Raw genomic sequence first — 25,715 nt, forward strand, 5'->3', positions numbered from 1 at the left:
CTTTGGCTGAATATTTTCTCATTCTTGTTCCTTTAAAGGATAAATCAGTTCAGTTGCTCAGTTGTGTCCAACTCTTTGTGACCCCCTGGACTGCGGCACACCAGGTTTCCTGGTCCATCAATTCCTGGAGCTTGCTCCAACTCATGTCCATCAAGTCAGTGACGCCATCCAACCAGAAGAGACAATATAGACTGGGGGCGATGACACTAACAGTCCTCCCCCCAAACAGGGGAGCTGGGGTCACATGCCTCCTCCAGTGGGATGAACCAGGCCTCTACCATGCCAACATAAGACCCCTGCCAAGCTAGGCTCAGAGCTCTCGGTCTAAACCCAAACTGAACAGAAAAGCAACCTCAAAACTGCTCCTTCAGGTAATGGGACAGCCACAGGTGAGATCATCCTTCACTATGGAATCATGATGGAGACAAAGTCAACTTGGGGAGATTTCAGGAACAAAGCTGTTATTTTTCAAAATGACTTTGAGGTGATGGGATTTCTTTTTTCTACTTGACTACATTCCACAATCCAGGCTTCCTAATCTAATGAAAAGCAACCCTGAACATGCTGAAGCTCCAATACTTTGGCCACCTGATGCGAAGAGCCGACTCACTGGAAAAGACCCTGACGCTGGGAAAGACTGAGGGCAGGAGGAGAAGGGGACGACAGGTATGAGATGGTTGGATGGCATCACTGACTCAATGGACATGAGTCTGAGTAAACTCCGGGAGATGGTGAGGGACCGGGAAGCCTGGCGTGCTGCATGCAGTCCATGGGGTTGCAGAGACAGAGAAGACTTAGCAACTGAACAACAAAATCTAATGAAACTTTTCTTACACAAGACCACCAAGCTCTCTCCTTGTCCAACTTCCAGACCCTGACCAGGGTAATAGTTACTAGATCCCCTTTGTCATAGGTTCATGTGCTAGATACTGTGCTAAGCACTTTATAGGGATTTTATTATTCATCTGTATACCTTCCTTGATACTTCTTTAAAGTCCTCCTCGGCACCAAGTTACATTCTGAATTTGTTTACTGTAACTGGAAGATGAGTTTTGTGGAGTCCACGTCCCTCCTTCACTGCCGTATCAGGATGCTGTGCCCAGGGCCTAGCATGCAGCAGGTGCTCACTACCCAGCTGTTCTCACTGGCGTCCAGGTGTGCCCACCTTCTCAGCAGAGTACTGAAGGTATGTGGCTACATGAAGGTGGGCGTGCCCTCTAAGCAGATCACGTCGGGATGAAGAGGAAAAGGGTATTAGCTATGGCGATGCATTCTTTTTAAAATTATTCTTTGAATAAGGTTTGATGATTAATGTTTATTAAATTTGATTAAAATTAAAATGCCTGAAAAGTAGTTTCTTTCAAGAAGGGTTACACTGGAGATGTTTTTGGTCTTCATTCTGACAAGCCTGTCCGTCTTTATAAAGACTTGACTGTCTTTGCTTTTTATCAGCTGCATCAGCAAGTACTTCACATGATGATGAAAGCAATTTCCACCTTTGCTATTATCTCTTTTACCTGTTTTCTTTAATCCATCTCTCCAGAGAGCATCTTCTGACTGAAAAGCTACCTAAAATTACTTCACTGCTTCTGTCTTGTGTTGTGATCACTTGGCCCACCTGTTTCTACTCTAGTCTTTGAAATTACCTTAAAAATGTAGTAATGTATAGCAAGATCCATCACAATACTGTAATTATCCTCCAATTAAAATTTTTAAAAGGTGGTAACGTTTTGCAATGCTAGAGTAACATTTCAGTTTTGCACTGGATTATGCCTTATGTATAGCATAAACTTTTCAGCAGGGAAAAATAATCCAAAGTCTTAGGAATAGTCACTGCTCAAAGTTATACACTATTCTGAATTAAACACTATCAGATTGAAGACAGAGACTGATAACACGGGCTTTCCTGAACCGTCTCTTGGTGCTCGGCAGACTAGAAGGTCCTCTGTCAGGGAGCCCTTTGTCACCAGCCTCAGCAGCCCTGTATCCACAAGGACCAAAAGGTCCCTAAAAGCTGGTCCAACCTACATCATCCACAGGCGTTATCTGGTCCAAGCCACAGGCTCTGGGACAGGACCATGTATCAAGGTCATTTTGGTGTGAACCAGAAGTCTGCTAACCCTCCGCAAGTGCCTCACAGAGATCAGCAGTGAGAAATGCAATCTGGTTAACTTCGACACTCTCATACGTATTCGCCTGAAAAACCTCTCATCCTAGCCTAGAACAGTAAACTCTATCATCTCTGTCTAGTCTTTCCATTCACAGATTTCAACAGCCAATCTTGTGAACTTGAGTTTAGCAACCTCTACTTAATTAAGCAAAAGGATGCTTTGATCCAGTTTTGAAAATGCCCTTGGAACTCTTGATTAGACTCCTCAGACGTACAGTGGCTCTTCTGTCCAAACAAATCACCTTTTAAATTGGTAGCATAATATATGTCTTGAATTTTCAAGCAGAATGCTTTAAATTAGACAAAGAATGGATAACACAGCTGTTATTTTAGAACGCTCTTTATTTCGACACAGGACACGTGTAAGACATGTTCACAAGTAACAGTTTGAGGTTATGCACGAACACATCCTCTCACTCTAGCTGTTCTCCTTTCCCGCTGTGCCTGCTGCTACACACGGGTCCCTGTGTACCTTCATATCTGCAAGTCCTCAGTTATTCTGAACATGCAGACAATGATTTAGTGACCTGCTTCAAAATATGGAATAAGCGTCTATGCACTAAGTCACTAAGACGTCAAAACCGAGGGAGAAGCAAAGCAGACAGAGGCGACTGCGTCAGCACGTGAACCTGGGACTCTGAGCTTCTGAGGGAAACAGAGAACGCGTGGGAAAAACACTTTTTGATCCTTCCGGTTTGAGAGAGATGGAATGTGCCTGGAATTCATGGTTCTATGTCTACTACCGTCTATAAATCACTGAAGATAAGCAGTTTGTCTAATGCAGCTGCGGTTTTGTTCTCAGGCTACAGTAAACACGTGCATGCATGACTCTACACAAATGTCAAACACGAACAGCTATAACAGAAACATCTCAGGACTGTCTAATTATACAAGCATCTCTTTTTGGTGGTGGGGTAAGGAAAGGGAATGATGGTGACTGTTTCCCTCAGCTGCTGCTGTGTGCCAGACAGATACCCAAAAGCTTGTTGTCTAATTCAGAGAGGGGGACAGAGGTCACTAACGAGAACAGTAAGGTATTCAAAAACAGTCCGCTCCAGACCCGGGGGTGGGATGATGACAAGGGAGCCTCAACTTCAGGGGTTAAGAAGTTTCAGCTGATGTTAGTAAGGGTTTTGTAACTGATTTTCAAAAATCATTGTGTCTTTGAAAGATGGAAAACAAGCACTTACAAATCTACTGGGAAGAAAAAATAATGAAATGAAAAATCATATGAATAGGAGACTTGACTCTTCTGGTCTGAAATCAGCCAATATTAACATTACAACCTATTAAAAGGTGGTCTGCTTAAGCTCATTTTTAAAAACACAGAATCTTTGAGGAAAAATGTAGGTGTAAGTTCAGGAATACCAATCTCAAAAACCTTCTCCCGTGGGGCACTTTAGCAGGCCAAGGGCGCTGATAATCAAGTCCCGCTTTGAGGCACTCACTGTCTTTTCCTTCCATCTCAGAGCGCGCCTCTGCAGCAGCCCCAACTACAGAAGGAAGGGGTTACATGTGATTTTATCAGCCACCACTTGGCGATTACTGTATATCTAGTCAGAGTGGGGAAATTACTTACTCTCAGCTGTATTAAAGAGTTCCATTTATTAGCACTGCGACACAGAGTGCAAAGAAGCTTCAGGTGTCCGCTTTTGATACCAAAGGGAATACACTGCTAGTCTTCCAACTCAACAAGCAGTGTATCTCCAGTGCGAGCTGTAGCTGCTGAGAACAGCAGGCGGGCCTCCTCCAGCCGGGCAGCTGCTACTCCTCTGACAGGAGGTCGTGACCCAGGCAGGCTGGGCAGGTGCGCTGGCTCTTCAGCCACTGCTTGAAGCACTGAAATAAGAGAAGACAATTAGCTGGCCCTTTAGGAGCCTGGGGACCTGGGCTCTCCTGTGCCACTCGCCTCGGCAGACATGGTGACTTCACCGTGAGAGACTGACTCTCTTAGGTAGGTTGGAGTTTGGGGCCCTCAAAAAGGGAGAGTGTTTTTTGTTTGTTTACATTTCTTCATCTTATAAGACGTTTTTTAGGCCCAGAGCTAATGATTACACAACAAAACAAGTCATCTTGCTCAGGGGATGTTTTTCCTTAAAAGTGAGAGTGAAAGTTGCTGTCGTGTCCAACTCTTTGTGAGCCCATGGTCTATACAGTCCATGGAATTCTCCAGGCCAGACTACTGGAGTGGGTAGCCTTTCCCGTCTCCAGGGGATCTTCCCAATCCAGGGATCGGACCCAGGTCTCCTGCACTGCAGGAGGATTCTTCACCAGCTGAGCCACCAGGGAAGCCCAGGAATACTGGAGTGGGTAGCCTATCCCTTCCCCAGGGGATCTTCCCGACCCAGGAATCAAACTACAGTCTCCTGCATTGCAGGCAGATTCTTTACCAACTGAGCTATCAGGGAAGCCCTTTGTCTTTCCTTAAGCTCTGTACTAATGATTATGTAACAACACTGTATCTTGTTTGAAGACATGTTTCTCTTTCTTAACAAGAACCTTCTGACTAAACTTCTTACCTTAAGAGTTGTGTTGTGGGAGTGGGTCTGGTAAGACGTCTCTATTGTTAGTAACCAAGTGAAAACGTATATAAGGCCTTGTTAAGACAGATGGGTAGGGCACTCTACCCACTTCTGAGGTCTATGTCAGAAGCTTTCTGTGTCCCTTTTTCACTGTAATAAAACTCTGCTACACAAAACCTCTGAGTGATCAAACCTCATCTCTGGCCTGGAAACCAAATTCTCTCCTTCAGAGGCCATGAATGTGACCCTGTTCACTGTAAGCTATCACCCGTGACGTCCAGGGGGACCTTGAGCCACTCAACAACCAGGGACACCAGAGCCTGCTCAGGGCAGGAGTTTGGACCAAGCCCCAGGAACAAGGACTCGCACCTCAGGATGTGACCGTGAAGCCTCAGGGTCTGACTATGCCTCCCCTTCCTGCTCCGCTCCAGTCCAGTCTGCTTCAGCTGCCCTAACTGCTGGAGGCCGGCACTTTCCAGGCCCTTGGACTCCCCGTCTGCCGGGTCTTGTTCCTTGTCCCTCCCCAGTCTGCACACACACACACTGGCTGGCCTGCTGCTGCTACGGAGCTAAGTGCGGTAAGCTCAGAGCCCAGGTAGGACCCCCACCCAGGAAGGAGACAGGCACACGAGAGACTACAGCTGGGCTGGCGGGACCCCCGGCCAGGAAGGAGACAGGCATACTAGAGACTGCAGTCGGCCTGGACTCTGGCGGCACGAGCCAATGCAGGAGACTCAAGAGACGCGGGTTTGATCCCTGGGTCGAGAAGATCCCCTGGAGCAGGGCATGGCAACCCCTCCAGTATTCTTGCCTGGAGAATTCCATGGACAGAGGAGCCTGGTGGGCTACAGCCCACGGGGTCACAAGGAGTCAGACATGACTCAGTGCACGCATGCACACGCACATGCACACACACAGAGTGCACGCCCCTTCTCTCAGGGATTCATACACTGACAGAGCAGAGATGGGATGGGCTCTAATCCAGCAGCTGGGGTGCAGGATGAGTGCTCACAGCACCCAAAACCCCAGAACAGCTAACATCCATCCCGGAGGGGCCCAAGCCAGAATCCCCCAGGCACAGTGGAGCCCATCAGGTTTCCTTTCTCTTTTCTAAAGTGTTAAACTTACTTAACACACTGCACTAAACTGACAAGCTATTTCACCGTCTATCTGTTTGACAACGCGTGTAAGAGCTTGTAAGGAAATCACACTCTTTGAATTTTAGCGACTGAGAGAGCCGAGTGCTCTCCCTACCCGACACGGAGAGGACCATGCAGAGCGCGCCAGAGGCCCAGAGTCCACCCCTCTCCCCACAGCACAGTCTCGGGAGGGGGATGATGGCCACGTACACAGCACGCTTGGAATTTGCTTGGAAGATGCAAGGACTGAAGCCTAGGGGAAAAAGTCCCTTTCTCTTTTCTAAACACTCCACAGTCAGGATGCGTGGCGTGAAAAGTGCCACAGAGAACTCTCACCCCTTTGTGAAGCCTGTGCCCACACTGCAGCTCACGCGCGTGTTTGGACTTGAATGCTTCTCGGCACATTTCACAGGAATTGGCACAGGACACCTGCGGAAACAAATGTATCCCAGTAATAAAGGACTCTTCCCACAACTGGCTTTCCAAAACTTTTGTAGCACAGGGTGCAAATTATTCTCAATTACAGTTAAGCAGACTGAGAAACAACTTATTTCTGAATAACATTTCTTAGGAAAAAACAAAGGTTTCATTTTCTCAGATAAAAACCATGATTTATACAGTTAACTCACTCACAGTTAAAATACTACAAATACCTATTTATCCCATTCCATACCTGAAGTATGGTACTAGCTGCATATTACAAATTAACTATTCATCTAATAATCTAACAGCTGGAGACAGTAACAAATTATGACACCTATACACTATGGATTATCATGGGGATGATTAAAATTATGGAACTGAATTCCATAATTCTTGGTACAGAAGGTGAAAGTGAAGTTGTTCAGTCATGTCCGACTCTTTGCGACCCCATGAACTGGCCAGGATCCTCCATCCATGGGCTTTTCCAGGCAAGAATACTGGAGTGGGTTGTCATGCCTTCCTCCAGGGGATCTTCCCAACCCAGGGCATGAACCTGAGTCTCCCGCATTGCAGGCAGAAGCTTTACCATCTGAGCCACTAGGTGTAGAAAGCTGGTCCCAAAAGCTCTCTGAATAATAACAGGCTAACAAAACAGTAGGTATCATATGATTATATAATTTAAGTTTTTAAACAGAGAGAGAATGTCTGTATATAGAGATGCCTAGAAAAGAATCTGGAAAGATATAAAATGTTAATGATGGTGACTGGCTACTTTGGGTTGAGAGATTTAACTTTTTCTTTGCTATTTTTCTAAAGTTTCTATGAATGTGGATTATTTGCATCTGCTACTGCTGCTAAGTCACTTCAGTCGTGTCCAACTCTGTGTGACCCCACAGATGGCAGCCCACCAGGCTCCCCCGTCCCTGGGATTCTCCAGGCAAGAACATTGGAGTGGGTTGCCATTTCCTTCTCCAATGCATGAAAGTGAAAAGTAAAAGGGAAGTTGCTCAGTCGTGTCCGACTCTTCGCGACCCCATGGACTGTAGCCTACCAGGCTCCTCCGTCCATGGGATTTTCCAGGCAAGAGTACTGGAGTCGGGTGCCATTGCCTTCTCTGGGATTGCTTGCATAAATCAAATCAAAACAAACTGATGGCTCATTCAGCAACATCCCTGTCAGGGGACACAGGTGAGTGGGAGGGCTCCCGGCCCCGCCACTCAGTCTGGGGACAGAGATAGCATTCTCATCTGGAAGCGGAGCCGGTGCCACCCTAGGACTCAGGGCACCACGACCTCCCTGCAGCCCCTAGCACCCCCCCACGCTGCGGCCTTCTCCTCAACTCTCTCTCCCCCCTCTTAACTCTGAGCACCCTGAAGGCAGGAAATAGTTTGCTTCCGTGTGTTCTTAGCAGCCAGTGAGGAATCTGGCCCCAAAGGGAGGCTCTGGGAACTGTCAGAAAGTGAGTGAATGCAGCCCCAGCAGTGGGTGATGGCCAGGGAGTAGGGTCGGGGCAGTGCCTGAAGGCTGTGAATCCCTGAACTGCTGAACAGGTTCTTCTGTCCCTCTCAGGGCACTGTAGCCACCACCGGGCACCAGGCAGTGATGGGACAGACGCGATCTCGCTCCCCTCCCCTCTGTGGCCCCCAGGGAAGGGTCTGGGAGAACTGGAGGCAACAGCGCTGGGGGAAATGACAGGTCAAGGCCTCTGCAAGGTGGCCTTGGGGCCTGGGGAGCTGTAGTCCATGGGGTTGCAGGGAGTCGGACATAACTGAGTGACTAAGCACAGCACAGCACAAAATTTAGAAAAAAAAAAAAAAAGTTACTACTTCCCAACATGATAACTTCGGCACAGTGTATTTCTGAGTGAAAAAGTAAAAAGAACACAAATATATGTATATGGTTTTGACTAAATTCACATATACACACAGATAAAAAAGAGTTCAGAAAAAATGCATCAATATGATAATACTGGTCACCGTTACAGGGTGGGTTTTGGGGTTCTTTATATGTTCTTTTTGTTAGGAACATTCTTAATAAAAGAAGGTTCTTCTATTAAGAACCACATTCATTACTTATGTGGTTTTGTGGTTAAAAATACAGAACATTGTTACTTAAAAAAAAAAAAACAAAACAAAAAACCTATGATTAGCAAATTAAGTCTTGGTTTCAATACATATTTTTCTTGTAAGTAAGCTTTCACGTCTTTATTACCATGAACCGTGAAGCAGAAAGTAATCTCACCTTGAAAGGTGATTATGGTCTAACTTAGGGTGGCCAATAAGTGTGCGAGTGTGCATGTGCGCACTTACACACAAATCAGTGAGAATGCTGAGAAGCCAGTCTGGTTGTTGGACCACAGAGCACATAACCAGCTGAATACCCCTGAGAGGCAGTGGATTCCAGCCAGGCTTGGCAGGAATGCTCTGCACGGTATAAGCTTTCTCAATTAGGGGGGTGGGGGGGGTACCCTCTGGCACCTAAGTGTATGTGATGAGGAAAATCTCCGAAGGCTGGTGGAAAGTGAAAATGTATGGGAGGGACAAAAACAAGTTCACAGAAGGAGGCACGGCCTAGGTCAGGTCAGCGAACCAGCGCTCTCCGTGCAGTCCTACACCGCCGACCCCACTCTGCCCGCAGCTCTTCTCATTTTACTTTCACCTGAAGCTGGACAGATGGGGAAGATGTGATCTACGCCAGAATTCCCCCTGGATCCCACAGCTGGGAGCCACCCAGGGGACTGCCTCCCTACCACCCACATGTTCAGTGCCTACTGCATGGTCCCCAGCAGGTGAGGTCCATGTGCGTGAGGATAGGGGATTACACGCCGCACGCGCAAATCAAAGGAAGGAACGCCGGCCAGAAGCATGAGTCATCAGTGCCTTGGTTTCCTCATTCATAAAGACAGTTATAATACCTTATCAACTGAGATCATAGATATAATGGTATTTTATAGAAAGTTCTATGTAACTAACATTCTCATTGTCTAAAAGGACAATAAACAATTTAAATCACTATATCAAATAAAAGCAACCTCAGCCCATTTCAGCATGCCCCAACCCCCGCCCCCAGGCACATGAAGGGGAGGAGAGGGAAGCAGCCAGTCTGTTCTGAGAACAGCATGGGACCCTGCTAACCCCACCACAGCACTTCATCCAGACAACAACCCCAACAAGCAGATATGATCCAGCCTTACAGTGTTATCAGTGATGAAACCAAGTTCGTGTGATTCCAAAGCCTATGGTCACATAGAAGAAAAGTGGCCAAAAATCAACTCTGCCAACTATTCACACTTGATGTGAGGAACAGATCTGACCATCTACAGGCCTCGTGTCCATGGTGTGGCTACTGTACCTCTTGTCCCCACATGCAGGGGCCCTGAAGTCCCCACAATGGTGGGGAGAACCTTGCTAGTCACCAGCTCCTCTAACCGAACACTCAAGTCACCTAAACGTGGCTTCTAACTGAAGCTCAAAGAAAGTCCATTGAGAAATGAAAAACATGAGGCTACATCATGGACTAACAGCTGCTTTCTTCCCGCTCTTCACAGAACAGAAGGAATGCCACGGTCACGCACACAACACTCACAGGGACGTCCTCGGTCTTCGGCCCCCTGGTTTCGGGTGATGCTCCGACAGGCACGGAGGGCGGGTCCTGGGCGGCCCTGGGCACAGGAACAGCAGAGCTGGGTGCAGACGGCCTCTGGTCCTTTCCTGGATTTGGCTGGGGCCAGAATGTATAGTAGGGAAGCAAGTTCAATTACCCAAAAACGTGAGCACTGTCTACTACATTGCTCCCCATCTTTTGTTGGAAGCATTTTCCCCCACAATTCTCACATTTTATAAATAAACAGGAAGAAAGTGGAGTATATAATGAATTTAAATGAAACACTGACCTTTTTCTTTCTCTCTTCGTCAAGGATGTGCTGTGTCACTCTTTGCACAATTTCGTCAATACTCAATCCAGATAGAGAGGTCTTGTTTTTGTTTCTAACTTTTTTAATAAAACCAGCAAGCTCCGTGCTGAAAGGGAAAGCGGGGAAGTCAAGACAAAGTCAAAGTTTTCTACTGTGAAAAAATATTATGTCCAGCATCAACCCAGCAGCTGAAAAGAAAAGAAATCAAATACACAAATAATTCATTTGTAAACAACAGTAACTGTAGTAAAAGCAGCAAAATCACTCAAAAAAAGCATTGTGAACATTTCAACATTATTCCTAAAATATTTGTTTTAATATATTTTCAAAGCAACAGTGTACCTGGCAGATCCGTTTCAGATCTCCCTCCCTACTTAGAAACCTGACTTCTTAAGAGCCTGGACATACTGTAGCTTTAAATCACTGAATGATCAGACACCACTGGATCTGACTGGAAATCAATAAAATCTCTAAGAACAAACTACTTTTTTACTTTCTCCCTTTAAAAATCTGACAAAAAAATAAATAAAATAAGAATCTGACGAAGTTTTCACAGTTTTCCTGCATTTTTCACAGGTAGCAGTAGATGTGATTATATCATTAATCAATAGGAAGTTGGTATCTACAGTACTAATACCTCATATGCTTTAACTTGCAGAAAAGCAAGTTAACATAAGCAACATATGTTTATTCTGCCAAATTTAGACAGGACTGCAAACAATTTTATTTGTAAGGTACTTCTGGTAATTACAACTTGACTATTTTTACTAACTTGCATGGTAATTGCTATTGAGAGAACTTACAATGCTTCTCAAACTTACGCTAAATATGTCCCCGTGCAGACAAGATACTTACTTCCAAGTGGCCAGGGCTCCACTGACAAAACATTAATTCTGGCCAATCATAATTAACCACTGTGTTTCAGAAGTTCATCCCAGAGACTATGACTAATACTGTGTCAAAGACAGAAGTAACACGAGAGGTGCGGAGGATCATTCCTGGATGTGGATTCCTCTCTTCTGCGCTGTATCCCTGAGACATTCCCTCCACTTCACCTTCCCTCTGGCCTGAGACAAGGAGTCCCTCTGCCCCCTCGTACCCATGTGGAGAGTGAGGTCAGAGGTCGATGCAGGAGCACTCCGGAAGTGCCCAACTGATGGCTCTGGCTGCCTTACTTAAAGGCAGCTCTCCCCACCTGCAGCAACACGGATGGACCTTGAGGCTGTCCTGAGTGACGTCAGTCAGAGAAAGACCAACATCGTAGGACATTGCTTATATGCAGAAACTAAAAAAATGGTACAAATGAACTTACAAAACAGAAAGAGTCACAGATGTGAAACTTATGGTTACTTGGGGGGAAAGGGAGGATGGATAAATTGGGACATTAGGACTGACACATACACACTACTATACATAAAGCAGATAACTAATAAGGACCAGCTACACAGCACAGGGAGCTCTACTCAATACTTTGAAATGACCCACAAGGAAAAGAATCTGCAAGAGTGGATATATGTGTTTGTCTAACTGATCCATTTTGTTTACAGCAGACACTAACACACACTGTAAATCAGCTCTCCCTACCTCTCCCTCCACAACATGCTCACACACCTTACTCACTGGCAAACTGTATCCAGTCTCTTCACCTCACACCTCTAACAAATCAGAGGGGCTGTTCAACAAAGTGTAAGTTGCTGCTGCCTTCTTTGATATATGTGAGATTTTTTTTCCCCCTGAAATGATACAAAACTAATGTTTTGAAGTTCATTTATTGATTCCATAATTAGTGCTGGAGCATGTTACTGCGATCATCCAAATCTTAGCAAACTGCCATGGGTTCTGATGAGTGTGGATTAATCTGTTTGAAATGCTCACTTTTATGTTTACAAAAGGAAGACAAATGCAGTGTTTGTCCTTCTGAGTTAAATAATTGCATAGTCCTTTCCACATCAGCTCCTAATTGGCCAAACTGTTATCTGATCAGGAAACATCAGTTCAACAAAGCGTTTACCAGTGCTGCTCACGTTTTAGATTCGTACCTGCTGTAACAAGGGAACACCACCGACAGGTGCTCAATAATGCTATTGAACGGCTTCTTTGGAGACTGGCTTGGATGAGTGGCACGCTCTGGAGCAACAGGTAACTTCTGATCAGCCACCAGGCCTGGTTCTGGCCCAGCTGCCTGGCCAGTGCCCTCACACTCTGGCAGCTGGGGGACTTTCTGGCTGCAGGAGGGCGACTCCACTGGGCTGTCAGCGGCAGAGCCCAGACTTGACTCCTCCGGAGCTGCTGTCTGGTCTCTGGTCCCATGACTTGTAGAAGTGGAGGGACCTTGACCATCCCGGCCTGAAGACTCAGGAAGTAATTTAGGATGAATCTGAGAGGAATACACCACAAAAGCTGATCACTAAGAGTTAGATCCATGAACAAAGACTAATGATTAAGCACAACTATAATGAATCCTGCTTGCTCAAGTGCACAGAACTTCAACTATAACAAATTAAATGTTATTGTCCTTAAAAGTCACTGGTAACTGTCTCTCTCAAAACAAGCTGTTCAGGGTTCCACGCTGCCAGGCCCCGCTGGGCTCTCCCCGAAGCTCTGCAGTCCATGCCAAAGGGCTGAGGCCCCTCCTGTTGTCAGAGCCCCAGTCTGCATCCCAGGCTACCCCCTCTCACGCCTCCACGACTGCGTGCTTGTTGCAAATAATTCCCCCTTTTTAAATGATTCCACTCTAGAATACCTTCCTGAGATCCAAACATCCTAAAAGGCAGCTCCCCTTGGGTGATTCCAAGGGCACTCAAACTGTGTCTGCAAACACAGCCTCCAGGCAGGCTTTCTCACCTGCTCTTCCTCTGGCACCACCTGACACAGACCAGATTTGGCGTCCACTCCCCGACACACTCATGCTGAGCCCTGAACGCACAGGCAGTGCCTTTTTCAGCTGACCACCTGAACACCGGAAATGGCTCTCCTCCCTCCAGCCCTGCTGCCTCTCTCGCTGGGCCCGGTGGGGAAGGCGAGCTGCACCCGATCCACTGCACATCCCTCACCTGGGCCCCTCTCCCACCAGGTCTCCACACTGCAGTCAGGCTGACGTCATTTCCTAACTGGAAACCTACACTGGCTGCTCAGTGAACTGAGGGGCAGTCCACACTGCGGAGCACACCTTACGGAATAAGGCTCCCTTTGTTCTGGCCCGTGGGTACGGTATCACAATCTTTTCCCTACAGTCCCCTTTGTCCTAGTGAACTTCTTTCACAGCTGTGAAAGGTGTTCTTTTTCTAGCCTCCAAATATGCTATTTCCTCCATCTGAACGTTTTGACCCTGAAACTTCACACCACACAGCCCTACACACACACACACACACACACACACACACACACTCTCTCTCTCTCTCTCTGTCCCCCTCCTTCTGCTTGGTGAACTCCTATTCCAGATCTCTGGCTCACTGAGACCTCCAGCAAGGGAGCTTCTGCTGAGGCCTAGGCCTTGGGGTTAAGTTAGTTCCCCCTGATTTCTGCTGCCATGGCATTCTATGTTCTTGGCGCACTTTGCTTATAATTATGGGCTTGAAGTCACTCCCAAACCCATGTGCATTCTGAGGGCACAGACCGCATCTAATCCGCATCTGATCACCACTAAATACCCGATGAATGAATAGCAGAGATGTGACACACAAAGTAAACTATTTTTAGGGTTCTAATTATTCAAGCCCCTGGCACACTGAGAGTTCCCAAGGTTTTCAATTTTAAAATTCTTTTGAGTCATTTATAAAATCACATAAACTAGAATTAGAAATTAACAGTAAAATATTGTACTGAGATCTCATGCTTTTCCCCCTCTGTATGTGTTTTAAGAACTTGAAAACACTGGTGCTCAATAGAATATTTTACACAGTTCAAAGTGGCTAACCTTTTTAACATTTTAAATCTTTATTTCTATTTTTGCAGATGAATCCACAGTAAGTTTGAATATTAAGAGTGCATAGTATAGAGAAGAAAAACACTTTCAAGATCAGGTTCTGACTGCACCTCCAGAGCCTACTGCCTTAGCTGAGGCTGAATGCATAGATGGAAGGGTCATGGGGTGGGGGGCGAACGAGGGCCACTCTGATGAGGGCTTCATCTAGCACCTGATGCAGACAGTAAGGTAATTATTCACCCAGCTCGCGCCCACTCCCAAACCAGTAACAACAAACTACTCGTGGCCAGCTAGTAAAGAAATTGTGCCTCACTCCTTTTCAGTTCTGTTTCCTTCAAAAAAGAAAAAAAAAGAGATGTAACAGACTCACTGTGTTACAAGTAGGAAACGAAAGCTCAGAAATCTGCACTTTAGGAAGTTCACTGAGCCGAGAACCATTTTTAATTGCCTGAATTTGTTCTTCAAACTGAGACTGTAAGTAGAAAGGAAAATGTTAAGTTTTCCTAACAAATTCCAAGGAAAACCACAACTGTCCATTAATAATATTTTCCCCCTTACTATACATACATAACAAATGCTCAACCATTTCCCAAGAAATATAACTGGGATGCAAGGTTACTTCTTGTAAGGAAAGAAGTTCAAAATAACTAGAACTGTTAATTCTAACTAATTAACTCTAATATTACTCTAATTATTAACTAGAATGCTCTAAGCCTTATCAAACATAACTTTGCTATCTTATCAATCAAGGGCTGAGCTTAAATAGTTAACAAGATAATATTTCTTTCATGAAAAAGTCTTAATTCCAACAAAAAAATGTCTTTAACAGCCCAAAAAAGAAAGTTTCAGTATTACACTACCTCTTTTAGAATTATAACCATCAGACAGATTTTGACAGAGTGATAAAATACCACATAGCTTACCTTTGCTTTCTCAATTTCTTCTCTAACATCAGAAAGAAATGACTCCCATGAATGTATGTCTGAGTCCATGTCAGAATACGCGGCCGAATCACTGAGAGAGGAGAAAAACATAAAACTGCTGATGTCCACTTGAAGACTTTTAAAAATTGAAAGCACTAAAGTACAAATGAAAATAAACATTTAAAGATAATGAGAGAAACAGGATCATGCACACATAGCAAAAAAGATGATTTTTAAAGAACTGTGTATCTTACAAAGTCACTACACTTTAGGAAATATTATCAACTGACCTAACCCAAAGCCCAAAACTGGTGGACAGAGAGCACATATTCTCCTGAATTTTACCTTCTCTCCTCACATTTGAAGATTAGACAATTCTTCAGTTGACATCTTCATATTTAACATCAAAGGCTATCTTAGCATTGAAAAACAAACCAAAAGTTGGCAGCCTGGATACATTCCAATAAAACCTTCATCCCTACTTCATTGTAAAACAAAGGGTGGGGTCTAACAGGCTACATTAAACTTCTCAGCACCTTATGAATCTGGTTTACTGAAAGTGACACACAAGCTTTCTACTCCAATTGAGAAGATCACTCCCACCAATCCGTGGTTATGTCTGTTCTCATACATCTTAAAGAAGAACCAGAACACTGCTTTCATGGCTTTCCTCTTTTGCCACCCTTTGGTGGAATGAGCAGAGTTAGCACAGACCCCCTAAGACAGACCACCTGTGTACCATGAGGCTTACTAAGGAGTCAATGCTATTAGATAAAGCGCGGCCTGAGATCTGCTTCCCAGATGCACCACAATCCAGAGCCCTTGGTGTGCTGCACACTGGCTACTGAACACCACACGATCTCAACCTCAGATGTATTAGCCCTGTAATCTGAATCAGCATACAAGTCTACCTTTAATCAGAAAGGTTTTCTGATGTGAAAAAAATTTAATCTTGAAAAAAGAAGAAAAAAAAAGAACTGTACATTAAAACTGTTTTTCCATGATCTGTAGAATCTCTGGTCAACACTGAGAGTTTGAAATTTAAATTAAAAAAACACTAGGAATTAAAAAGTTAAAACTTGTATGTGGAATGTGATAAAAGGACCAGATGAAAAGTAATGTACAAAAATCCATATAGAAAAGTGCTATATTCTAGACTGAAGGAGACTCTCTGGCTTCTCATGGTAAACCTTATTCCAAAAAGAAAGCAAAATAAACAAAAACAGGTAAAGATTATGGAGGGTTGAAAAATGAAAGAAAAGTGAAAGAAAGTGAAGTCGCACAGTTGTGCCCGATTCTGTGACCCCATGGACTGTAGCCTACCAGGCTCCTCCGTCCATGGGATTTTCCAGGCAAGAATACTGGAGTGGGTTGCCATTTCCTTCTCCAGGAGATCTTCCTGACCCAGGGATTGAACCCGGGTCTCCTGCGTTGTAGGCAGACATTTTACAGTCTGAGCCACCAGGGAAGTTGAAAAAATGACCATATGTAAATATCTTTGAAAGCGACATTCCCACACTCTACCGGTAGGACTGTTAAATAACTATTCTTATGGAAGGCCACTGTTGAAAAGCCTCAAAAATGTGATCTTCATTCCAGGAATTTATTCATTCCAGGAATTTATTCATTCCATGGAAATGACTAATAATTTAGCTATAAGGATATCTGCCCCAGTGCAGCTCTGAATAGCATAATGTGCAAACAACCCCAGCTCTCCCACTACAGAGCTATTTAATAAATCATGACATGGTTGTACACTGGACTACTATTCAACCTTTTAAAATTAGGCTGGAGAAATGTAATTACTGATATGAAAATAAGTTTCCTATATACTGCTTGGGCTTCCCTTTTAGCTCAGTCAGTAAAGAATCTACCTGCAATGCAGGAGACCTAAGTTCGATTCTTGGGTTGCAAGGATCTCCTAGAGGAGGGCATGGCAACCCACTCCAGTATTCTTGCCTGGAGAATCCCATTGACAGAGGAGCCTGGTAGGTTCACAGACTATGGGATTACAAAGTGTCAGACATGACTTAGTGACTAAACCACCACTGTATATTACTTAGTGAATAACTATATATAAATTTTCTTTTTTTCCCCCCAAACCTTAATGGATTTACCACAAAACTAAATTAACTAGTTATAACTCAATTGAAAATTAGGATGATTTATCATTTTGTTGATATGTTTTGATTTTCCCATGATTGAACATGTGTTAATTATAATAACTATTAAAAATAAAGTCCCATGGACTGCAAGATCGAACCAGTACACCCTAAAGGAAATCAGTCCTGACTATCCATTGAAAGGACTGATGGTGAAGCTGAAACTCCAATACTTTCACCACCTGATGAGAAGAACAGACTCATCTGAAAAGACCCTGATGCTGGGAAAGACTGAAGGCAGGAGAAGGGGACGACAGAGGATGAGATGGTTGAATGGCATCTCTGACTCAATGGACATGAGTTTGAGTAAACTCCGGGAGTTGGTGATGGACAGGGAGGCCTGGCATGGTGCAGTCCATGGGGTCACAAAGAGTTGGAGATGACTGAGCGACTGAACTGAACTGAATATAATTTTTCATCAAATCAGCCCTAATCTTTATTTCCTCAATAACAATTGTGGAAAGACACCTGTGACACCACAGTACCTGCTCATTAGCTTCAAGTTCTTGAGAAGCCCTTCGGCCTGGGACTCCATGCTCTGTAACTTACACACTTCCACGTCCTTCCAGTTTTCAAGCACAGATACCTACCATTAGATGAGAGAATGTAAGCATTTTAAAACAAACTATTTTAAAGCTGTGAAAGCAAACATTCTAAGCCACTTTCAAGTTTCTCCTTAAATGACACATGAGCAGAAGAGTGACCAGAATTTAGCTATCGTTTCTCTCAAGTGAACCTGAACTAAAACTTTTCGGACCTCTCTGGTGGTCCACTGGGTTTTGTGAAGATTCCACAGGCCTTGGGGTAACTGGGCCTGTGCACGACAACTGCTGAGCCTGTGTGCTGCAACTATTGAAGCCCGAACTTCCAAAGCCTATGTTCCCTAACAAGAGACACCCCTGCTTGGGGCAACTAGAGAAAGCTCACATGCAGCAAGGAAGACTCAGCACAGCCCAGAATTAATTAAAAAAAAAAAAAACTTTAGGATTTGAAAACAGAATAACGAAGTGATAGTAAAATTATATTCTTAGAGCGATACTTTCTTAGATATGAAACTTTCCACAAGGCTTACTGCTGAAGTCATACAGGAGCACAGAGCTAGGTTACCTGAAAGTATACACCTGGTGTGCATAATCTAAGGTGCTGACCATGGTAAGCAGAGAGCCAGAACCCTGCAGAACAGCGACAAGGCTGCACCTATGGATTTAAAGGCCTAGGAAGCAGACTCGTGGTTGGCGAGTGGGAGGGGAGGAGGGGATGGAGTGGAGTCTGGGACCAGCAGGTGCAAACTATCACACAGAGGAGGGGTGCACAGCAAGGTGCTACTGCACAGCTTAGGGTAAGTTATTACCAGCAAGAGTAAGTTTTGAAAACTTTAGACTCTGGCTCCCCACAGAAGCCAACTGGCCATTTGTGTCAAAGTCACTGCAGAAAATGTAGACTGGCCTTGCTTTAATTCAGGTGTCAGTAATCTTGACAGGGCCCACCAGGCAAAACTGCTTGCTAAATGGTGGTAAATGGCAACTGGGTGACTTGGGGACAGAGATGCAGGAAAAGGGCCCACGAAGCAGAAGTAAACACTGGGACTCTTTTTTTCCTTCCTTCCTTTAGAAAAGCAGCTGCATAGCTGACATTTCTTTTAAAGACCCATGTTTACAGACTGCATGAGTTAAGCTCTTCCTTACCTTTCTAAAATAATCGTGGACACATTTACTAATAAATAACATTTACTTTGCAAATTAGAAAAACAAAGGCAACCATGTTTCAGGAATTCAATAGAATATAGCCAGAGATAATTATTTTTGTCTCAGTAGTTTCTCAAATAGTATACTGACTTTAGTATATATTCTTCCAGGGGGAGGAAAGAGAGTATATATTCTTAATAAGTATATTATTTCCAAGTTCCTTTTCCAGCACTGGCAAATAGGTTTTTTGGTTGGCTACTTCATCACTTGATTAAATATAATGAAGCTATTAAAAGTACAGAGCATTGAAAATGACTAAACTGTGTTAAATAAGGAAAGCTAGTCACAAAACATGGTGTACACACTATCATAAGATAGGCATAAAGGAAAAAAATTTCAAAGTTATAGGCAAGGAGAGAGTGGTTGTTTCAGGGAGACAGGATTATGGATGAAAGGATACCCCTCAGTCTCCACACTTCCCAGCAATGTCGTCCTGCTCATGTGTAATTAAACGCGGAGTAAACAAATGACACTCTGCCGAATCTGTCAGTCACCGAGTACTCCAGACTCACCTCTGCATCCACAGCCCTTTGAAGACTCTCTTCATAATGCTCTTTCCCTTTCTTTATACTCTCTTCTATTTTCATTTTCTCATTTGTAAATGTATTACTGTAAATATTAAAGAAAACAAAAAAAATTAACTGAAAAAAATATAACCAGTGAGCTCACAAAGGGTGAAGTCAGGTTAGCGCTGAAGTCATGCCACAAACAGACAACAGAACATCTTCCAGAGAAACTTCTTGCCCAACATTTCGCTACTTAACACAAGACTCATTATTTGCTCTCTGCAAATGATCAAAGGAAGATGAGAAATTAAAAGTAAGTTACTTGGTGGCAATGCTGTGAAATGGGTTCCCCATTTTTATGAAGTTAGGTGAAGTTTATATACATACTGGCTTCCAGTATGTACAAACATTATTTGCAGTAGTAAAGATTAAAGGGAAAACTTTTTATAGGTTCATAACAAACATTCTTTAATAATTTTTTAATTGTAGAGGAATGAACTACAATAGTTGAGACTGTTATTTCAAGTAATGTAAGTTTTTAAAATACATTTTTAGTTTCAGGTTAATTCAAAGGAAATGAAGAGTAATGAACAATGCTAAATTTAGGACTTTTTATACTGTCAATGAGAAATAAAAGTAGAAAACATCATGAAATAAAAATACTTAAAGAATAAATTTATTTACTAATATAAATAATAAAACACAATTTTTTAAAAGAGAAACAATTATTTAAAAGAAACAAGCAAAAATATATTTGGATGTCTATATTCAGACTGTGCCTCTGATATTAAGAATATAATAAGATATAAAAATCAATTTAAGCTTAATTTGCCTGATTTCAAGGGACTGATCCAGAAGTAATTCAAGTGCCTTTTCCTTTCCATCGTTTTCCTGCGTATACCTGCAAAAGCATAATCACCAAATTTTAATCAATTTTCAAAGATTTTTAAAAGCACAATCTCACAGAGTAAATTCTACATCCATGCAAACATTTCTTGATTTCTTTACGTTTCATTTCTAGTATCTTCTAAATAGGCAAAGAATTTGGGTCCTTTTCCTTTTGGAAAAATTTCCCTTCTACACCTGGAGGGCAGATCGCCTTTTCTTCACTCTGCGTTGTGTGTCTGCAGCACAGACCCCGTCTCAGTCCTGTGTCAGGAGCACCTCCATCCAGGTGGTTCAACACAGGACAGAGGAATAAGGTGTTGGGTCATCACCGGTGTAACACAGGTTCTCACTCAAAATGAAACAGCCTTCTATTTTTTTAAGCCAGAACCTGAAGTCCAATTACACACACACATACACGCATGCACACAGTAGGATAATTCTTCAAAACAAAGTGTGTAAATCTTTGATTCTTAATAAGCAATACCCCGTACCAAGAGAGTTCTGCCTCTTCCATGCTCTCCTTCAACCTTTTTAGTCATCTCTACTGGATAAAAACCCATTTCCGCAAACTACCAATTTAAATGCCATTTCAGTTCTTTTGTAAAACAGTTCCTCTAAGTTTTCAACACTGGGTAGCTTTTCATGGAATTTCTGCCTTCCTTCAACAATTATCTCTGACTTGCATCACTGCACCTACCATGAGCTCCTCGTGACCATTCATTTCTTAATGAATACCAACTGTGATCTAAAGCATAGAAAAATCAATAAAATAACCTCATATACCTTTGTTGTTCTCTAAGGGATCCAAAAAGTTTTAAGATCTAAATATAAAAATTTAGCTTTTTTTGCAAAGTACAAAAAGCATAAAGAAGCCTATAGCCTATCTTTAAACTACAACAGAAAAAGGCAAAGAAATACACTAATAAACTGAAAAGACAATAAAAAATTATTCCTCAGCAGAAATTATTTTTATGATAGCATAGAAAAAAATTTTATCAACAGTCTCCGTTTCATTTATTTTGTCTAGTTTGATAGTATGTCTGAACTGAACATATGAAAAAATTAAAATATAAATACTCCAGAATTTTTGAGTAACTTAAAAATTAAGACTGTACTTGCTCAAACAGTAAGAGGTAAAAAGCTTTTTAGATTTCCATGTGTTCTTTTAATGAAACTTTGAGCAAAATCAAAATTACATGACATATGCAGTATTTTCCATTTTATCATGCTTTATAAATGACGACTTAAAAACTGTCCAAAGGTTAAGGTTAGCAATACTCATAATGAAATTCACCTGATCACAGGGCACAGCAAGTGGACGAAACATAAATGCCCTGAACAGTGAGTGTGGTCAGTGGAGCCCCCAGGGAACCACGCCTCCCCTTATTAACACCCTTCAATCTGGACCAGGCCTGCAATTTGCCCGAAACAACAATATGTGGCAGAAGTGATGCTGACGGTTCTGGGCCTGAAGCTTCAGAGGGCCTGGCAGCTTCTACCTGTGCACTCTTGGAAGCTCTTAGCCATCACACAGGAGGTGTGGCTACTGTGCTGGAGATAAAAGTCACATGAAGAAGTCACGTGGAGAGGAAGAAGCCCTGAAACCGCATAGAGAGAAAGAGGCCAAAATATTTCAGCCAACTCCCAGCTAAACGCAGCCACAGGGGGAACCACTGACAAGACCAGCAGAAGGGTGGCCCAGCCAAGACAGCCCAGAATGCAAGATCCGGATCAAATTAAAATTAAGTTAATTTAAGCCAGCAAGCTTCAGGTATTTTGTTCAACAGTAGGTAGCAATTAAGTTGAGGATTCATACAATTATTTAGGGAAACAGGGGTTAGGAACGGATCACACAGAATCTTAAAACAAACCTAGCCCACGTGACAACTGCCTGGATGTATATTACGGAATGCCTCGTATTATAGGACCAAATCTTACTAACTTAAAGATTCAGGGTGGAAGTAATAAATAAAATGATCACCACAGAATCTTGGTGCTGGAAAAAACCTTAGATCTAGACAAGTCCCCTCATTTTATAACAAAGAAAAGGGGTCGAAAATAACGTTCAGAGAAAGAAGTGGTGTTCAGACCAGAAGCAAGTTCTTGGACTTGCAGTCCTACTTTTATTTATGTATAAATATGAGAGGTTTAGAAAAAGCTGTAGGTGAGATAATTCCCAACAGATGTTCTTTAAAATGAAATGAGAACAGTGTCTAAAATTTTCATTTTACTTGATAGTCTGAAACTGAATACCAGAAAGGATAAAATAACCCAAAATATACCCAAATTAAAAATAAATGAAAATCATTGTCTTTCAAGTGTTACTCACATTTTGCTGGCATTTAACACCTTTTTCATTTTCTTCTTCAGTGCCTTTAGTCTTTCTTGGATTTCTTTTTTCTCCTGTTCCCATTTTTTAATTTCCTTGTTCAAATCTTCAAGGAACCAATCTAGTTCTGTCTTTGAGATCTAAAAACATTTTAGAAAGTATCTAAATAAATGGGAAGATTTACTTTTTTTTCTTTTTAAAAAGAGCCCAAGAGACTAGTGTTGCGGTGGTGAACTAGCTTAACCAATGACTACAGTTCCTCAGAACACACACTCAGGAGCTGGCTGTACGCGCTACCCCAGCTGAGCTTGGGACATGAAGTCACACAATACATGACCTTAGCCCTCAAACGAGGACGGGCAGAGACACGGCAGATGCTCTGGTACTCAGGAAGGGATTCTCCAAATCAGTACAATTTGATCTCTGTCTTCAGAGATGGGGCTGTCTCACAGAGAATGGATTCCAAGTAGTGGGCATGGAGAGGCACAAGGTTAGAAGAGAAAGGCATGTCTGTGCGGAATAGTACGAGGTGGATGTTAGGACCTCATGCGCCTGGGACACCTTGGGATAAAATAATCAGGGGCCTTATGAGCAATGCTGAGGAGTGTGGCCCTCATCCTGCAGACATCAGGAAGCCAGTGAAGGCTCTTCAGCAGGGTTGTGAGATGATGAGATTCTTATTTTAGAAAAATAACTGAAAGACACAGAGGCAGATCAGGGGAAAGAGGGTACATAAAGGTTAGACAAGAACAGCAGCTTTCTCGTTTTCTAGACTTTCTCTGATACTTTCTTATTGTGACCCACAATAGCAAATACATTTTAATCATGATCCCCAGCATTATGTACATACATGTACGCATCTATATACACATGGAGCTGAAAACACTGCCCTTACTTTCTGAGATGTTTTCCTATATTTTTATTCTATTATTAAGAACAATTTTAGTCACCATCATTAAACTGACTTCACAGCCCATTAGGAATTATAACCTTTAGTGTCAAATACTCTATTAGAAGAAGATAAAATCTCACTGCACTAGCCCAGGTGAGAGACAATGAGGATGACAGAGGTAACTAAAGGGATGATAAAAAGAAATAAAGGACACTTTAGAAGACTAGGATGGATAACAAGACCGTTACCATGTGGATATATGATGTAAAGTGGAAGGCGACAGAATCTCTACCCTGGATGAATAACTAAACAAAATTCTGTTAACAAAACAGGAGACTATCGAAGATATACAGGAGAGAAATCAACCTAGGTAAGTATTTTAAAATAAATTCGAGTAAACAATAAAACATATATTAAGAACTCAGTAATTTTGAACCTGCAATTATTTTGATGGGACAGAAAAGAAGTTTTATAGGTGTCTGACAAAGACTATACATCCAAGGAATAAAATACTAAATTGAAATAACACATAACCACCTTTCAACACAACCACAGACAAAGGAGTAACGTATTTCTAAGTCCTGTTGATTTACACATCTGCCAACAGGCTCTTCTAGCACAGGTTAGCACACCATCAAGTCAGGTGTGTTTTGCTCCCCAAACACCTTTCCCAACACGGGAAACTCCCACCTACTAACATACTACAATTTCAAAGTCCATTCACCGGTTCATTGGCTGTAACTTGGAATGCACTTCCCCACAGAAAGTCATATTAGAAACATCAGTTAAACAGCCAACATTTCTCTTCCAAGAAGCTCTCAGTTCCATTTGTAAGCTGAACAAAATGAGGTCTACAGTGTTAAAGAGGGCACATTCCCAGACCATGAGTCTATTTGATTGAGGAAGAAATAAATCTCCACGGGGGTGCTGGAGCAGAACATGCGATGCTGGAGAGACAAAGCAGAAAGCAAAGACTAGCCTCTGAGTCAGGTTTGAAAAGATTCATGTCCATCTTCACAGCCTCCGGCCTTCCTTCTGGTACTCGGTTCCACCCACTGGGGGCCCTTCCTTACTCTGTACCCTCGAGTTTCTCTGGACCCCTGACTTAATCACCCCCAGTTGAGGGCCTGCCCAGCGCCCAGGCACACTTCCACAACGTCTCTCCTCTCCTTCTTTTTCAATCTCTCACCCGGAGCACGTCTGAAGGCAGCACAGTGCTAAAAAGACCCACTTCAACTCGTCTGGAAGTATTCACACTTTACTCTTTAGCTTAAGTGATTCTCTAATCTACATAGAGTTGGCACGCATGTTTTATTTGGCAAGTCCAATTCTTGTTTGTTTGCTTTTTAAAGTACAAATGTGTTATCTCTGCCTGGTGATAAAGGCTGTGGGGCTGCGATATCTGTCAGAATTTCAGGCCATGTGACAAAGAGAAATGAAATGCTGTATCTTGAGGCTCTGGATGGCTAGGTACACCACCACCTGAGACACAGCCTTCTCCGTCAGCTCCTTTTGAAACTTCTTCTGAACCTACGAATTCTCTAAAAGTTTCATTCCAGTGTTTCAAAGTGTCATCTCTTCAATGTTAGCAGACAGGTAATGCACATGCCTGTAAATCCCAGTCATTTATAAATAAAATAAACTCTGGACTACTGTTTCTAACAATTACTGTGCGAGTCAGGATGCAGAAATATTTACAAGAAACAAAAAAAAGAAATTTAAACTTTAATATTTTCCAGTTTGAAATTCTACTAGTATCAACGACTGCTTACTGGTATCTCAATTTCATTTTTGCTTTAGGGATCCTTTCACGTCCCACTTCTGACCAGGTTCCCTATAATCTGACCTTCCTGCTTAGGCTTAGAATGTGGCCAGGTCACTGAGGACAAGGGTTCAGCCATAGAAACTCAGGGTCTCCTTCTTCAGAGAGGACAGGGTACCCTGGAGCCAAGCTACACAGATTCCCTGGGAAATAACAGCTTCGAGTCAAAACAGGCACCGACTTAGAACATTCCACCCTCGTCAGCTTTAGACACCAGGGTTCCCGATGTTCCTGGCAAGCAGATTCAATACCATGAAAGCACCTTTGACCAGCCCAGATCCCTCATGAATTTCAAGTCCTGCCTCAGAAGTAGGTTTGACTTCAGCGGCCTTGAGATATGCAGGCCAACTGTTTTT

General features: G+C 43.0%; 1 protein-coding gene across 9 annotated transcripts in view; it reads right to left on the minus strand.

Moving 5' to 3' along the window:
* Positions 1–2,494: 2,494 nt before the first annotated feature.
* Positions 2,495–25,715, minus strand: part of TTC3 (tetratricopeptide repeat domain 3) — a 129,488-nt gene continuing 106,267 nt past the window's right edge. For all 9 annotated transcript variants that reach the window (XM_040264149.1, XM_040264113.1, XM_040264095.1 and 6 more), the window contains 11 exons: positions 22,646–22,785; positions 20,261–20,329; positions 19,435–19,531; positions 17,663–17,763; positions 15,016–15,106; positions 14,463–14,564; positions 12,207–12,544; positions 10,147–10,273; positions 9,840–9,974; positions 6,168–6,260; positions 2,495–4,009 (listed from right to left, as the gene is read on the minus strand). In XM_040264149.1, coding sequence (XP_040120083.1) covers positions 3,935–4,009; positions 6,168–6,260; positions 9,840–9,974; positions 10,147–10,273; positions 12,207–12,544; positions 14,463–14,564; positions 15,016–15,106; positions 17,663–17,763; positions 19,435–19,531; positions 20,261–20,329; positions 22,646–22,785 — 1,368 coding nt within the window. In that variant the 3' untranslated portion in view covers positions 2,495–3,934. The remainder of the gene's footprint in view (positions 4,010–6,167; positions 6,261–9,839; positions 9,975–10,146; positions 10,274–12,206; positions 12,545–14,462; positions 14,565–15,015; positions 15,107–17,662; positions 17,764–19,434; positions 19,532–20,260; positions 20,330–22,645; positions 22,786–25,715) is intronic.

This window comes from Oryx dammah, unplaced genomic scaffold (assembly GCF_014754425.2).
Source record: "Oryx dammah isolate SB20612 unplaced genomic scaffold, SCBI_Odam_1.1 HiC_scaffold_2, whole genome shotgun sequence".
In the NCBI taxonomy this organism is placed as follows: domain Eukaryota; kingdom Metazoa; phylum Chordata; class Mammalia; order Artiodactyla; family Bovidae; genus Oryx; species Oryx dammah.